We start from the raw sequence: 16,814 nt of genomic DNA, 5'->3' as shown, positions 1-16,814 counted from the left end.
TTTTTCCTTTGATCCCCCCAATCTTTTTTTTTTTTTTTTTTTTTTTTGCCATCTTGATCATCTTTAGGTGTACAGTTCAGTAGTAAGTATACTCACTCATTGTTATGCAACAGATCTCCAGAACTTTTTCATCATGCAAAGCTAAAATTCTACACCCATTAAACAGTAACTCTTCGTTTACTTCTCCCCCAGTCCCTGGAAACCACTGTTCTGTTTTTATAAACTACTTTAAATAACTTCATATGAGGGGAATCAGACAGTATGTCTTTTTGTGGTGTCACATACTATAATGTCAAGTTCATTCATGTTGCAGCCTGTGTCAAAACCTCCTTCCTGGGGCGCCTGGGTGTCTTTGTCAGTTGAGCGTGGGCTCTTGATTTTGGCTCAGGTCATGATCCCAGGGTTGTGGGATCCATGCCCTACATGGGCATGGAGCCTGCTTGAGATTCTCTTTCCCTCTGCTCCTCTCCCTTGCGTGCGCTCCCTCTCTCTTTCCTTCTTAAGGCTGAACAATATTCCATTGTATGTATACACCACATTTTGTTTATTCATCCGTCCATTGATAGACACTTAGATTGTTTCTACCTTTTGGTCGTTGTGAATAATGCTACTATGAACACAGGCATACAAATATCTCTTCAAAATCCTACTTCAATTTTCTTTTAATGTTTATTTTTGAGAGGGGAGAGGCAGAGAGGGGGCGAGAGGATCTGAAGCGGGTTCTGTGCTGACAGCAGCAACCCCAATGTGGGGCTTGAACTCATGAACTGTGAGATCATGACCTGAGCCAAAGTTGAACGCTTTGAGCCACCCAGGCACCCCCTATTTTCAATTCTTTTAAACATATAGACCCAGAAGAAGGATTGCTGAGTCATATGGTAATTTTTAATATTTTGAGTAATCGCCAAACTGTTTACAATAGCAGCTGCGCCCTTTGACATTCCCAACAGGGCACAAGGCTTCCAGTTTATGCACATCCTAAGACTTGCTATTTTCTGTTTGACAGTAGCCATGATCAGTGATATCCCATTGTGGCTTTGATTTGTGGTTACCTAATGATTAGTGATATTCAGCATCTTTTTTCATAAGCTTGTTGGACATTTGTACATCATCTTTGGAGAAATTCACTTCCTTTGCTGAGTTTTCAATCCGGTTGGGTTTTTTTTTTTCTTCTTGGCTTGTAGTTCTTTGTATGTTCTGGATATTAACCCCTTATCAGATACATGATTTGCAAACGTTTTCCCCCATTCAGTGCCTTTCCACTTGGATTATTCCCTTTGCTGCACAGATGATTTTAAGTTTGATGCAGCCTCACTTATCTATTTTTGCTTTGTTGTTTGAACTTTTAGTGTCATATGCAAAAAATGATTGCCAACCCCAAAGCCATGAAGCTTTTCTCATGTTTTCCTCTAGGAGTTTTATAGTTTTAGGTCTTTCATTTGGGGCTTTAATCCATTTTGAGCTTTAATCCAATTTTTGTGTTTGGTGTAAGTAAGGGTCCAACTTCATTCTTTTGCAAGAGGATATCCTATTTTCCCAACACCATTTCCTTTCCCTATTGCATGTTCTTGGCATTCAATGTTGAAGATCATTTGACCATATATGCAAGGGTTTACTTCTGGGCTCTTTATTCTTTCCTATAGATCTGTATGTCTGTCTTTATCTAGTACCACAAATTTCTGTGAAAAATTGAGGTATAATTGACATATAACAGTATATTAGTTTCAGGTGTATAACATGCAGTATTTGTATATATTGCAAAATGATCAATCACAATGTGTAGTTAACATCCAAACACTGTTTTCATTACTGTAGGTTTTGATATCAGGCCATGTGAGGCCTTCCTTCAACTTTGTGGGTTTTAAGAGTTTTTCTTTTTCATGTTTATCTATTTTGAGAGAGTGAGCGAGTGAACACACAAGCAGGGGAGGGTCAGAGAGAGAGAATCCCAAGCAGGCTCCGTGTCATCAGTGCAGAGCCCCTTGGCAGGGCTTGACCTCAAACCTTGAGATCACAACCTGAGCTGAGATCAAGAGTCTGATGCTTAACCGACTGTGCCACCCAGACGTCCCAAGCATGTCTCATTTTTAACCAATCAAATCTATTCCTTTTTTGTGAAGTTTATTATTAATCCCTTCTACCATTTTTGGTAATTTTGTTATTTTACTAGCTTCTTAAATTATCTTCAGACTTTCTTGGCTAAATATTTTTTCTCTGGTCTTTGGCCCAAATCTCCCAAGTTTTGATATTACTCATTTTGAACTATTACTCATTTTGAAGTTGGCCCAAATGGTTTATTCCAAATTAGTTTAGTTCTTTAACCTAGGAGTTAAGAAGTGTATTTTAAACGTGTCTAAGATATATGTCTAAATAGATGTATTTCTAAGATACATTTTTGGCCTTTTCGAATTCTCTTCAGTGAAACCTTGTACATTCTATTCAACTGAACGTGTCCTGGAGGTCACAATGGGACTTTCAAAGTCGGGGCAGGGAAGGCTCCCAAACATCCCCCTTCTCCTCCAGGGCGGTCCACACGCTTTCCTCCTAGCCCCTGCTGTACAAGGGACCCACCAGGTGTTGAGACCCATCTTTTCAGGGCTTCTTCCTATAAAAGGCCTTGGGTGAGACTTAGGTGTGGTGGGAGCTGGCCGTGTGATGGAACTCCTAACTGGAATTCCCACTGCCAACTTTGGCCTCTTTCCAGTTTCCCACTACTTCCACAGCTTTGCCCAACTTGTGGGCAAGTCCTCTATAGCACTGCACCTGTCACTCCACTGCTCAAGGATGTGACAACTCCTTATTATCATCCTGGAAGCTGGACATATCAGGGCAAAGCTACTTTTAAATCAATTAGGGCACATGGGTGGCTCGGTTAAGCGATCAACTCTTGATCTCTGTTGAGGTCGTGATTTCACAGTTCCTGGGATCAAGCCCTGCGACGGGCTCAGCACTGACAGTGCAGACCCTGTTTGGGATTCTATCCCTCTACCTCGTACCTGCTTGCACTCTGAAAATAAACTTAAAAAAATTTTTTTTAAATATTCCCCCAGCCCCCAACAGTTTTAACTCACTAGGAGTCACTCACTGCCTCTGCACAGAACCTATCTTATCCAATTGTCACAATTTTAGGAGGGAGGCCTCACTTCTGTTACCTACACATCAGGAAACTGAGGTTTAAAAGATGAAGTCATTTGCCTAACTACGTAAAGCTAAAGATTTGGAATCTGGGAAACCTAATTCCAGAGTCCAGACCCTGAACTATTACACTTGGATGCCCAAGAAAACTTGAATTAATCTCAACCTAGCCAATTTCTTCCTTCAACTACCAAATGGAATACAGGGTTTAAGTTCCTGGTAAATATTTAGAGAAAAACAAGTTCAGTGATTGAAACCTAGAAGAAATGAGAAATTGTCTACAGGATATGGAGGAAATGACATTCAATAAAACTTCCACCCAGTTCTGAGCTTCCTGTAGGATCTGTCCTACAGTTCTCGTAGGTTCTTACCGTCAAGTACTCCTCAGATTCAAGGTTCTGTGGGCAATCAGGACAGTATTCCTACTTTACAGATGGTAACACAGAAGCCTAAAGGGTTAAGTTTGCCCAAGATTACACAACCTACACTCACCCTAGGGACCGGAAAATGGAGACCCCCTCGTGCCCTGCAGCCTCCTAGAAGCGAGCCTTGGTGACACCATGCTCCCGGCCTTCTCGTGTTCACAGAGGAATTTACCGTCTGGAGCATCCAAATCACATCAGCTAGGCCCTTTAAAGTTAGCTAGGTAAGACAGACTGTGAACACTGCTCCTCTGGGGTTCCTCTGCCCTTCTCCCCCCGAACCCCAATCTTCCTGAAAAAAATCACTGTCAGGAGGGCAAATAGAATGACTACTGCCAAGGTCAATTTAGGAAACTTTTCTTTGGTCTGTAAGCTAGTGTGGGAGGATGTAATATTTATTTCTTCAAGGGTCTTTTAATTTCAACACTACGATGTGGGATAGGCCAACAATTCCAGAAGGACTGCTTTCAGCTCAGAACAGAACCAGACGAAGATACAACTAAAACTGGCACAATGTGTATGATGAAAATTCCTTTTCCCATGTATTTTTATGTAGACCTCTGCTCTGGATTCTATCAAATTATCTGTATGGCTTAAAATAAACAGCTATAGAAGGGAGAGGGGAATGGAAATAGTATTAGCATTAGTTGAGAATTGGGTTCTATGTATCTATTTAAGATATTCTCAATTCTTAAAATCAGTGACCTAAGTAGTACTACCCATGGTACAGATGTGGCATTGAGCCTTAGATCAGTTAACACACACACAAGTTCACAAAGTTTATGAATCACCAGGTAAATTCCAAATCCATGCCTGAACGCAAACTGCACTTCTCCTTTAAACAACACTGTTTCTAAAAGTTCATGTGGAAAGGAAACAAACACCTATAGGTAAAGATAAGTGATTTAATTTAATCCTGAAAACAACCTTGAAGAAGTATCATTTTATCAAGTAAACAGGCTAAAAGTTTCATCCTATGAAGTGTGTAATCACTCTATGTAATTAGAGATCCTGAATACTAATCAAAGACACGAATATCATCAGAGTAATCAGTAGCCCCAGATTAGCATCCATGGGATAAAAATATTTTCTTTTCCTTAAATCAGAGTAAACTTGAATGGGCAATCTGAATTATAATTGAGGTACAGAAGGGTATTTTATCTAGAGAAAAACACAAGACCAGGTTTATTTCATACAATGTTATTCACACATTTTTCATTTTCTAATTTATACATAATATACAAAGTGAAGATAACATTATTTCATATGAACCAAGAAGAGCCAGGACTTAGACAAACTGGTCCAGAAACAATCCATTATCAAAAGGAGACACTCAAGAGTGAAGTCTAAGTGGTTCTGCCCAATTAAAGTTTCTTTATTCTGAAATGTCAGAGTTTAGCAAAACTCCATGCCAACTTATTAAATGGTGGAATCAGAGAGGTGGGCACCAAAATGGCAGACTGTAAAATTTCTAGAATAACAGATATTTTTCTAGAATAGGCCCCAAAGTATTGGGAAGATTGGGTTGTCAACACTGGGATACATGGGAACATCAAAACCCCAAGAAGAAGGTTCAGTTTCCCAACTATCCCCAAGACTTTCTAAGTTTGCAGGACAAAGGAAAGCCAGGAATTCAACTGTGCAAATCCAGGAAAGTCACTATCAATCTCCAACAAGGACGATTTGGATCATGATCAGCTCACGACTGTGAGTGGATACTGGGAGCAAAAGTTCGACACAGGGCCAAGACACTCTGAGGCTGGCAAAACAAAGTAGGACGGGAAAAGAGCAGCTTTGTATGGGGGGGGGGGGGAGCACTGCCACTGTTGACTGGGACATGCTGATGAACCAGTAGGGCTATGAGAGGGGACAGTGACAAGTGGTTGGATTTAATGGACTCAACATGGAATGTTGGGTTAGAAAACTAGAATAACTCAAAGTCAAACATGAAAAAGTATGCCTGGCACCCCAAACTTTATGCCATTATTTTTAGGTTCATGATAAGAACAGCTAAGTGATAAAACCTTTATATTCAATATTGTGCTCAGAAGAATGCTTTTCTTCTGCAGACTTCTAATAAAAAAATCCTTTACATGTTCAATCGAAAGAGATAGCATGGTTCATTAGTTGTCAGCACTAAACAGAAGTGGGTCAACATAAATGGTTTTATACAAAATACTGACTTCAACAAAATACAAAGCACTTTCTTTATCTTTCAGAAACTGAATATACAAAGCAAGTTTTTTTTTCCAAAATATTTTCATAGGCAAAGGATTAAAAACGATTTTAATTATACACATATGGTCACAATTTTGCCTTAAAAAGATTGTTGGGAAATGTACATAAGGCCGCTTGTAAATGTACATCATGTTACTGTTATGTCCTATGTCCAGAGAAAAAAATGTTATCATACAGATTTGCTCTTACTTGGGAATAGGCTATTCAAAAATACAGTACTCTTCTGTACAAAGAAAAAAGTCACATCACATTTAATAAGATGGAAAAAGCATTGGCCTCCATGGTAACCAAAAATCTCAGTCCAATACTTTCTATTATGCACAATACCCTGACTTCTTGAAAGTGATCCAAATCCTAGTATGTCCATATTAACAGAGTCAACAACTATGTTATAAAAGAAAATGTTTCCCACAATAATAAAAAGAAAGCTGGTTCATACTTCTGAAACCATATAAAGATAAAAAATTTTTAAAAAATCACTCTCGATTTGGAGAAATAAATTTACATTATACAACACTATATGCCAGGTCAAATAGGGCAGGGACATAAATGTACACTAAAATGCAAATGTTTCCCAAAGAGATAAAACAAATTCCATTTACAGCATGAAGGTTTACAAATGTACACCTGTACAACCAAGGAAAGCATCACTACTAAATTAGCAAGGCTTTTATAATAAACATTGAAACAAGATTTGCTTTTAAAGTGTAAACTTACATCTATTACTACACACACAATGCATATATTTATAGGAAGCAAAAAAAGCTATCTGAATATGTAGTCATGCTTAAATGTTGAGCTATCAAATTCACTTTTCAGTGGCCCCTTTTCACCTCTATCTGGTTCCTACTTTTGCAAAGTCTACTATGAAAAAGCAAAATAAAGCTCAACACTTCCTCAACATGTCCTTGTAATCCTATAAGCAAAACAATATACAAATTTCTACTCTTTCTCAGATTGCAAACCAAACTGAAAAGTTAAAATGGGACTTAACTTTTCATTTAGTGCACTTAACTGAATGGAAGTGTCACCATGATTTTTTTTCTTACCTCTTACAACAATTACATATGTAAGTATATACAATACTTCTGTACATTGCCAGAGACATTTTAGGGCAGTATTTGTATTAAAACCATATCCATTGTAAATAATGTAAGTTCTTTCATCTCAAATCATTTAATTCTTAACTTACTTGCGGAGATTTTATTTGCATGATAGTTTGTGAATTACCAAAATACAACTTAACTTTCTTTTTAAAATATTAATAATATTTATGCAGTTGATTGTTAATTGGTTATAAAAGGCTTCACACAAAGGACAAAAAAAAAAAATAAGGACTATATTTCTATATACATCTCTATAAACCTGTTGTGCTATGGGGTCCGTAGACCTACCAGACTGCAAGCCAGTTTATTAAAAGAATACTGTACTTTTTCCTTTAAAAACTATTTTTTGTGACTTTACAAGGTAAAAATTTACAAAATATGTGACAGCTTTTTTTTTGATAGTTACATCATATACAGGCATTCTGTGCTTTGCCAGCAATCCAATCTGATAGGTCTCCACTCAGGGCTGAATATAATTTATAATTCACCACCCCCACCCCCCAAATATACACAAGAACCTTAAAAAACTTACAAATGGATGAATAAAGTCAATAAATAGTTTTGCTTTAAAAAAAAATTTGAAGATTCATAGTTGAGTTGTGTTTTGATAATTCACAAAAGAAACATTCTTTTCACATGGTTACATCATCTTCTTTCTCTTTCCTTTACAGCATTCCATTTGGTGGTCCTCCAATAGGCCCTAGATCTGGGCTATTTTTCAAATAATATTTTTCCAACTTGGCCAGTATATGCTTCCCATATGTGTATTTGCGCAAAGTAGTAATGTGAGGTCGAATCTGAAAAATAAATAATCTGCTTAGTAAATCTAAGTGACTTTGGTTTCTGGCTTCTTAAAAAAGCACTCCTAAATCTGGGTGACTTAGAAAGAATAACTGAAATTTTAATATACAAATCCTTTAAAGAAAAGTTGTTTTCGAAAGTAGTTCATCCTACTCAATCTCTCCAATTATACTCTCAAAACTGTCCAATGAATAAACAAACCACTACTTCTGAACTGTTACATATGCAAATAGTAGACGGGGCTCCAAACATAGCAGGGAAGCATCACTAGTGAATTATTGAGTTCTTTAAAAGTTGATGAAGGCAGAATTTTCTAGCTTAAGTTGGAGACAAAAATTCAATAGGGAAAATAGAGCAAAAGACATAAATGAGCAATCAGATGTGTGATGTGTGATTTTAAATTGTTCAAAATCTCACTAATAGTTTTTAAAATGTAAATGAAACTACTCATTAGAATCATATTATCTTCCACACAGACTGGCAAAAACTTTATAAATAACAACTGGTATTGATGAGATGATGGCAAAACAGGCATTCTTATTATATCTTGGATAGATGTGCAAACATGTACAGATTTTTTTTAAAGCAAAACCTGGCTGTGTCTATCAACATGTAAAATGTTTACATACTTTGCCCCACAATTCCACATCTAGGAATTTATCCTGCAAAACAGTTAATCACGCAAAGACATTCACATACAGCACTGCTTATGACAGTTAAAAACCTGGAAACAATCCAAATGTCATAAAGATGATAGTGGTTAATGTAATTGTTAAAAAGAAGACTGACAATTTTTCTATGTATATACTTTTAAGCAGAAATATTAAATTTTAAAAAGGTAAAAAAAAATTATCATCTACTTCTCTCTATACGACAAGAGGTCCTAAGAACTTATGTATCTGTCCCCGGTTTCTTAATGAATAAATTTACAAAAACATGGAGTATATATATAGTATTTCTTCCAGTGGGTTTTTTTTTTTTTTTAAAGTTTCTCTTTGGAGTGAGTGAGCGAGCGAGCACATGTACGACCAGGGAAGGGGCAGAGGGAGAGGGATAATCCCAAGCAGGCTCTGTGCTGTTAGCACAGAGCCCAATGCAGGGCTGGATCCCATGAACTGTGACATCATGACCACAGCCAGAATCAAGTTTCCGAATGAGCCACACAGAACCCCCACATCTAGTGTTCATTTTAACAGTAAGTTTTCCTATGGAAATTTATGAGCTAGATTCTAGAGAGAAGACAGAGATAAAAAATAAAAAAAACCCAAATTCTCTTTAGAAAACTGCATTACATTAGCGAGAAAACCTAATTAGATTTTAAAATCAATGTTCAACCCATGTATCATGGCAAATCAAATATATCTCAATAAGATGGGGATGGGCAATGCTAAAGGCAGGTTAAATAGATGAGAAATAAATTTGATTTTATTGAGATTACTTTAAGAATTTTAATAAAACGGTACACCATACCTACATTTGTCAAAGGTTATCCATTGATTTTAGATTTTTTTCTCCAGTTACATCACATGAGGCAATTAAAACCTAGGAAGTTAAAATTGTATCCTGAAAGTCACACAAATTGAATCATCTATTTTAAGTGCTATAAGCTGTATTACCTTATGCATGATTATCTTTCTCTGGGCAGGTTCAGCCATATCAATCATCTTCTGAACCACGTAATTGGCATACTGGTCCTTCATCATGGTGTATAAGGCACTGTGAGCACCATCATTCTGGCAGCAAACTTCATCAATCAGTAAAGCTCTCTCGGCACGGGAGGCATGGGTAACACACTTTTCTACTACATTGCTAAAAATTCAAGTATATACACAAAAAATTTTGTTACTTTTTCCTTTATAGTAAATTTCCCTTGGTTTTAAAAGAACTTGCTTAACACATTGGAAGACAAAAGAGTGAAGATGGTATTCTCTTACCCTTTACTTTCAAAAACAAACAAACAAAAAAGAACTAGTATTATAGAGGAACCCATACTGGATATTCACAAGTGTAATTACATGCCTCTTAAAATTAAAAGTACAAAGAGGAAACTAGAGACTAAGTCATTAGTAAGGTCTGAGACTTTCATTAACAAGCACTAAACTAATTTGCATTTATAGGTTTGGGGAGACCAATCATTTTCTGAATACAGACTTCAAAAATGGAATATACATAGGCAGATGGATTTGTCATGAGGAGTCTTCAAGAATAAAAGGAATAGTCTGTATGTGCTTTTTCCCTCTACTAAAAGAAACATTATATTTGAATGTCATATTCTACATGCATTTGTTTACTAATAAAAGAGTTGAAAGAACTGACCCTTGGAATTAGAAAATATTGCAATACCTGGCAAATTTGTGTTGACTCAGGGCTAAGACTTTTCCTCGGATTTCAGAAACAATTTTGCTTTTGTCTTCAGGTCGACCGTGTTCCAAGACATGCTGAATAACGTAATTGCCATACTGATCCTAAGTACAGATGTTTAAAAATTACTTTCCTTAAGTCACCCCTTAAAAATAATGACTATTCTTTAAAAAGATACTATTTTTCTAAAGATCCAGTAGTATATAGTCAGGAGAATACACCAAGCTTTTTTGTCTTACTGTGTGTTTTTACAGTGTGTCAATTTAGAAAAAATTACATTTCCCTATATTCTGAACCACTGTCAGAAACACATAAACATTGACAACTATTACGGAGTTCATACCTGTACCAACTGCTCTGTATGTTGGTGGAGTTCCTCTAAGATAGGTAAAGTCTGCTCTGCAGTGCAATGCTCGAGGATGCGCTGGATCACTCTGCAGCCGTAAGGATGAGTTGAAAGTACAAACACCTTAAGACAAGTGCAAGAAATACATTTACTTTATCTGGCATTTCTGGAAAGTTCTATGAGGCAGACAGGTTTTTGATGACATGCTGAATTAATCTAAAATAGAAGGGTGGGGAGTCACCTCTAATATGACTACCATCCTATTGGTAAAGACTGGAAAGTGAGGTGCTCAATTCAGGAGCTAACAGATATTTTGATCAAAAGGAACCTAACCAGATATGTATTAGTTACTAATTGATATTTATTTTCTGTGTTTTACTGTACAGTCTTAAGTCTTCTTCCCTCCTTTACTTCTCCCCGAAAATCTGGAGAACACTGTTGGGTTTCTAATTCTAATAGCTGTGATCCCAAAGTAATACAATTGATGGGGTGCCTGGGTGGCTCAGTCGGTTAAGGGTCTGACTTCAGTTCAGGTCATGAGTTCACGGATAATGAGTTCAAGCCCTGCATTGGCCTCTGTGATGACAGCTCCAAGCCTGAAGCCTGCTTTGAATTCTGTGTCTCCCTCTCTCTGCCCTTCCCTTGCTAACACTCTCTCTCTTGCTCAGAAATAAAGATTTAAAAAAAAAAAAATTAAAAACAAAACAAAGTAATACAACTGAACTCTTATTTCCACATATTTCAGCTTCAAAAAAAATGAAGCTATCTATTGACACACTCTATTAAAGAGGCAGAAATCACTGTACATTCAGTTTTGTCTCCTATTTTTGTCTGTCATTACTGGGTATTATAATCTTGTGACTTAGGAAAAATGTGTTAACACTCCAATGCTAAAAGAATGCCCTGCTAATTAGAAGACAAAAATAAACCTTACTTGTCCTTTGAAAGCATCAATGATGAACTGTAGTGACTGTGGCTGAACACATTCAATACATTTTTGTACAACATGGTTTCCATTCTGATCTTTCACACATTTGAGTACATGACCATCTAGCTCCTTTACCATTTCACTCTGCAAAGAGAAGATGACATTTAAAAAATTACCTCATCAAGAAACGTTAACAGGATTAGAAAGAGTACAAAAGTATACTCAAAAATGTGTCGGCAACATTTTAGATATCAAAGTTTAAAATCCATACTCCCTGCCCCTCCAAACAGAAATTGAGATGGTTACCAAAACATTTCGTAGGACTGCAATGTAAATGACACTTGTTAAAAAATAACCTAGGGATCCTGAACCTGCCATATTTAAATGACTTTCTTCACTTTGTATACCTTCCACACAACTTTCTCAGCTGACTATAATATACATATACAAATAATTCCAAATTCTATACTTTTTCTCTGCTTAGCACTCCCTTTCCTTCAAATAATTTTTAATACCTACATGAGTCTATTAAGTGCATGGGAAAGGGTAAGGAATTGAGCACTTAAGGGCTATGTGACTTTCACATATTATCTCAATGATAGGAAGAAATCAGACATTTTAATTCTTTTTTTTAATGAGCTTATATTAAAGAACTCATTTAATATAACTTTTCTTTATTATGTGATACTTTCTTCAGGGACAAATCTTTGGGAAATTTTAGATTTTTGTTCATTTAACCAGGAAAAATGACCCTTTCATGTGTATTTCTTTGCTTACTCGTAAGGTTTTCACATTTACAATCTTTCTCACCCAAAGAACTCCCAGCTACCTACTACTCCCAGTTACCTACTACCTACTGAATGACTGTAGAGAAATTCTGTTTAGCCAAAATACAACACAGATGTTTAACTATAAACTAAATAACAAAATAAAATGTTACTTAGTTTACAATCCAAACAATACCATTAACAGGTTTCTCTAAGGCTTATTCCCAGTGCTTTATATTTTCAAGTATTAAAGACATTTAAAGTCTTTATTATTTACTTATTAAGTGTAACCAACAATGTTATATTAGTTTCAGGTGTGCAACAGTGATTAAACAATCATACACATTACACAATGTGCACCACAATAAGGTATAGCCACCATACAACGTTATTACATTATTGACTATAATCCCTATGGTGCACTTTTCATCTCTGTGACTTAAATTTTGTAACCGGAAGTTTATACTTCTTAATCCCTTTCACCTATTGCCTCCCCATCCTGCTATCCACACAAGAACTTGTTCTCTGTAGTTGAGAGTCTGTTGTTCTGTTTATCAGATTCCACATATAACTGGAATCATAGGTACAGTATTTGTCCTTTCTCTGACTGATTTCACTTAGTATAATACCCTCTAGGTTGATCCATGTTACTGCAATTGACAAGATCTCATTCTTTAAAATATCTTTATTTAAAAATAAAAATTTTTTTAACGTTTATTCATTTTTGAGAGAGAGAAAGAGCATGAGCAAGGGAGGGGGAGAGAAAGGGAGAGGGAAACACAGAATCCGAAGCAGGCTCCAGGCTCTGAGCTGTCATAATAGAGCCCATCACAGGGCACAGCGAGATCATGACCTGAGCAGAAGTTGAAAGCTCAACCAACTGAGCCACCCTGGCATGCCCAAAATATCTTTATCTATACCAGTTTGAGACTTAGGATCAAGCATTTGTGTAAGCATCTACAATAATTAAAATCTGTTCATCTTGTTCCATTGGACATATCTTCAATTATTCTAAAACTCAGGATTTCCTCCAGAGTAATGCTATTTTCTCACAAATTTTCAATGGTGTGATTAATGCACACATACAAACATATTCATCCATACATGTTATGACTGTTTTTAATTCTGGGATTTATTATACAATAATATATGTGGGTGGAGAATCAAAGCTGATCTCTTTCCAAATTTACTAATTACTGATACCTTTAAAGAAATAATTATTTCCTTTACTCTATGTTTCATTGTAATACTTAAGTTAGTTATATAGAAAATAGTGATCTATTTAGGGTTATAAATTTAATTCCTAAGGTCTGCTTAATTTCACATGAAACCCACACTAATTAGTGATGCTTCACAATTTATTTTCAAAAATCTAGCAGATCAGCATTTACTCTCAAACTCTTAATATTCTTGTCTATTTCAAATAATTTTAAAAATTATTTTGATGAATTACCAAAAGATTCCCAGAGTATGACTGGAATTACATCAGTCCTTTTTTGATTTAAAATAAGACTTCTTCCATCCAAAAATTTGAGATATTCCCATTTACAGGTGTTCTCTTTTCTCTTTAAAGAATCGTGAATCTTGTTAACAGAATTCTTAGGTTAATTTCCTATTGAATGAAAGTTTTAAGAACTTTATGTGTATAATTTCTAATTGGCATATAGAATGCAACTGGCTTTAAATTTTTTATCCTTTGAAGAAATTGATGTCTGGTTACAGGAAACAGGTAAGAAGGAAAAGATTGTTTTAAGGTCACAGAAATAAATTTTTAAATAAAACTGGTTTTGTTTCTGTACTTTCATATTTGCTGCTACAGTAGCTCAATGTTTTACAGAGCTAACATATAAATCTGGCTCCATTTAAAAACTGGAGTACTTTCTAGTACAACCAGAATGGAAGGAAACCGTGCACCACAGTTTTCCAGATGGGTGGGTTGACTGCTTTGTTTAGCCGACGCATGCTTAATATTCTCCTATAGGCCAACATCAAAGAAGTCTGGGGAAACTCTTACCTTGCAGCATTATGATTCTTGCTGGGCACTGGCATTTTGTGAAACCTTATGGGGGAGGGTAATGCTGGGGCAGAAATGTGAATTATGTAGATGGGTGGTTTCACGTCTTCAGACCTCTCCTAGACCCAGTACAGTTCTCTTAACTGTGCCAGTCCCCAGTTGACAAGCTTTGTATCCACTTGTCCGGTCAATTTAAATATAGCTGTACATAGTTGACAGTGGCCATAGCTAAGTTACTTATTAGCATATCTGACTTTCAACAGTAATGAAAATGGTTTTGGATTTTCTTTTATTTCCTAAAAATGAATACAATGTCAGAACTTCACATTTTATTTTTTAATTTTTTGTAATATTTATTTTTGAGACAGAGAGAGACAGAGCATGGATGGGGGAGGGGCAGAGAGAGATGCAGACACAGAATCTGAAGCGGGCTTCAGGCTCCAAGCTGACAGCACAGAGCCCGACGCAGGGCTTGAACTCACGGACCATGAGATCATGACCTGAGCCGAAGTTGGATGCTTAACCGACTGAGCCACCCAGGAACCCCAGAACTTCACATTTTATACACTAGTACCTGGCTATTAGTATTTTACAGGAACCATAGTTCTTGGGGACTTTATATATATACATATGTACATATACATATATATTTTGTGTGTGTGTGTGACTTTTTTGTAAACTAAGTCCGATTCAACATTACAATAATTTTAGAGTTACTATAACCAATGAGAATAGCATGTTTTTTCAAATCTGTTCTGAGCCTATAGTGTTTCCTTTGTGAACATATCTCTATTTTATACATTTTGTATAGTTACACTGTACTAAAATATTAGCTTGTTTGATATAAGGAAAGTATGTATTGAGTATCTTTTTGCTAGCCTGGTTGTTTAACCTTTTTTTAAAAAAAAAAAAAGGTTTAAGCTTTAAAAAAAAAAATCTTTAAACTGGTCTTTCTTGCATGTTATAAATAAAGTTGCAGCTAAAAGGGACAGGCAGAGGGGTGCCTGGGTGGCTCAGTCGGTTAAATGTCCAACTTTGGCTCAGGTCATGATCTCCCAGTTCATAGGTTTGAGCCCTGCGACGGGCTCTGACAGCTCAGAGACTGGAGCCTGCTTTGGATTCTGTGTCTGTCTCTGTCTCTCTCTCAAAAATAAACAAACATTTAAAAAAAGTTTAAAAAAAAAAAGAAGTGGTACAATCCAAATACATTTTGGAAACAATAAAGGTATTCCTGATACGACAGGGAATCAAATAAGCAAGTGTAGCATTTTGCTTCCCACACAGCAGGCCCTCAAATTATCTTCATTTAAAGATGAAGAGATGTTGAAGAGAATGAAGAGGACAGACAGATCAAAGATCTATAGTATAATATGTAATTAAAACGTACTGTTTGAGACAGATTATTTAAAGTATTTTATTCTAATTGGGGAAATATAAAGTAATAATTTAAAAACTGAATAAAATACAAAAAGTTTGTCTTAACTTACAATTACCTGCTGGTCAGATGAAATAGACTCCAGAGCTTTCTGGATAACACGACAGCCATACATCTGCAAGGCTAAAGGCAGAACATGCCCACGAATACGAGTGGCGAGAGCTAATTTTTGATCCAAACTCCCAAACTGATAGAAAAGAAATCAGTATTAATAAAAATAACCATTATATTAATTTTGTTAAACCTGAATAACCCACTGTTTGCGGCCTATTCATTCTATTTTTAAAATATCACAATTTGTAGTCACGTAGGGAAGAGGACTTAGGTAAAAGCTAATTAAGATAAATCCAGAACTGCCTGAAATAACTGCATTACTTTTATGGGGGGGGGGGGGTTAAGTCTCATTATCTAAAATTTCCTTTTTACTAATATATTAATCACCTGTAATTCTTTTAAAGTAAACAGCATTAAAAAAAAAAAAAGTAAACAGCATTACATTTCATTTTAAACAAATAAAATCCCCTCATCTTTAACGTAATGAACTTCTGACCATGCATTCAGACCAAATTACATTCAGACAAACTATATTCTGATGTAACTATGGAGGAAACTTAAGTAAAACTAAAACAGAGATACTTAGTTGTAAACTGAAAATCAGATAAAATACAAAATACATGACACATCTAACAAATGTAAATAAAGACTATACTATTATCACTAATTTCTTCATCTAAGATTTACTCTCAATGCTTTATATTTTCAAATATTAATCAGATTACTACTAAACTTCTCATTTAAAGTAGGCCCATAGGGGCGCCTGGGTGGCGCAGTCAGTTAAGCGTCCGACTTCAGCCAGGTCACGATCTCGCGGTCCGTGAGTTCGAGCCCTGCGTCAGGCTCTGGGCTGATGGCTCAGAGCCTGGAGCCTGTTTCCGATTCTGTGTCTCCCTCTCTCTCTGCCCCTCCCCTGTTCATGCTCTGTCTCTCTCTGTCCCAAAAATAAATAAACGTTGAAAAAAATAAATAAATAAAGTAGGCCCATATATTTTAAAAATATTTTTGTGATAAAATATATAGCATAAAATGTCATTTTAACCATTTTTAAGTGCATAATTCAATGGCATTAATTCACAATGTTGTGCAATTATCACTACAAACTGTTTCCAAATCATTCCCGTTGCCTCAAACACAAACACTGCATACATTAAGCAGTAACCCCCCACTCCCCCACCCCCCCCCCTCAGCACCTGGAAAACCCTAA

The 16,814-nt window shown here is 36.1% G+C and overlaps 1 protein-coding gene across 13 annotated transcripts in view; it reads right to left on the bottom strand.

Moving 5' to 3' along the window:
* Nucleotides 1-4,444: 4,444 nt before the first annotated feature.
* PUM2 (pumilio RNA binding family member 2) overlaps nucleotides 4,445-16,814 on the bottom strand; it is a 99,275-nt gene continuing 86,905 nt past the window's right edge. For 10 of the 13 annotated variants that reach the window (XM_045054902.1, XM_045054898.1, XM_045054905.1 and 7 more), the window contains 6 exons: nucleotides 15,606-15,740; nucleotides 11,344-11,481; nucleotides 10,407-10,532; nucleotides 10,046-10,167; nucleotides 9,319-9,511; nucleotides 4,445-7,698 (listed from right to left, as the gene is read on the bottom strand). In XM_045054902.1, coding sequence (XP_044910837.1) covers nucleotides 7,567-7,698; nucleotides 9,319-9,511; nucleotides 10,046-10,167; nucleotides 10,407-10,532; nucleotides 11,344-11,481; nucleotides 15,606-15,740 — 846 coding nt within the window. In that variant the 3' untranslated portion in view covers nucleotides 4,445-7,566. The remainder of the gene's footprint in view (nucleotides 7,699-9,318; nucleotides 9,512-10,045; nucleotides 10,168-10,406; nucleotides 10,533-11,343; nucleotides 11,482-15,605; nucleotides 15,741-16,814) is intronic. The other 3 variants (XM_045054900.1, XM_023252076.2, XM_023252078.2) reach the window with 1 other exon arrangement.

The sequence above is a fragment of the Felis catus genome, chromosome A3 (genome assembly GCF_018350175.1).
Source record: "Felis catus isolate Fca126 chromosome A3, F.catus_Fca126_mat1.0, whole genome shotgun sequence".
In the NCBI taxonomy this organism is placed as follows: Eukaryota; Metazoa; Chordata; class Mammalia; order Carnivora; family Felidae; genus Felis; species Felis catus.
Note: the sequence above shows the minus strand (reverse complement) of the source record. Positions and strands in the feature narration are given on the sequence as shown.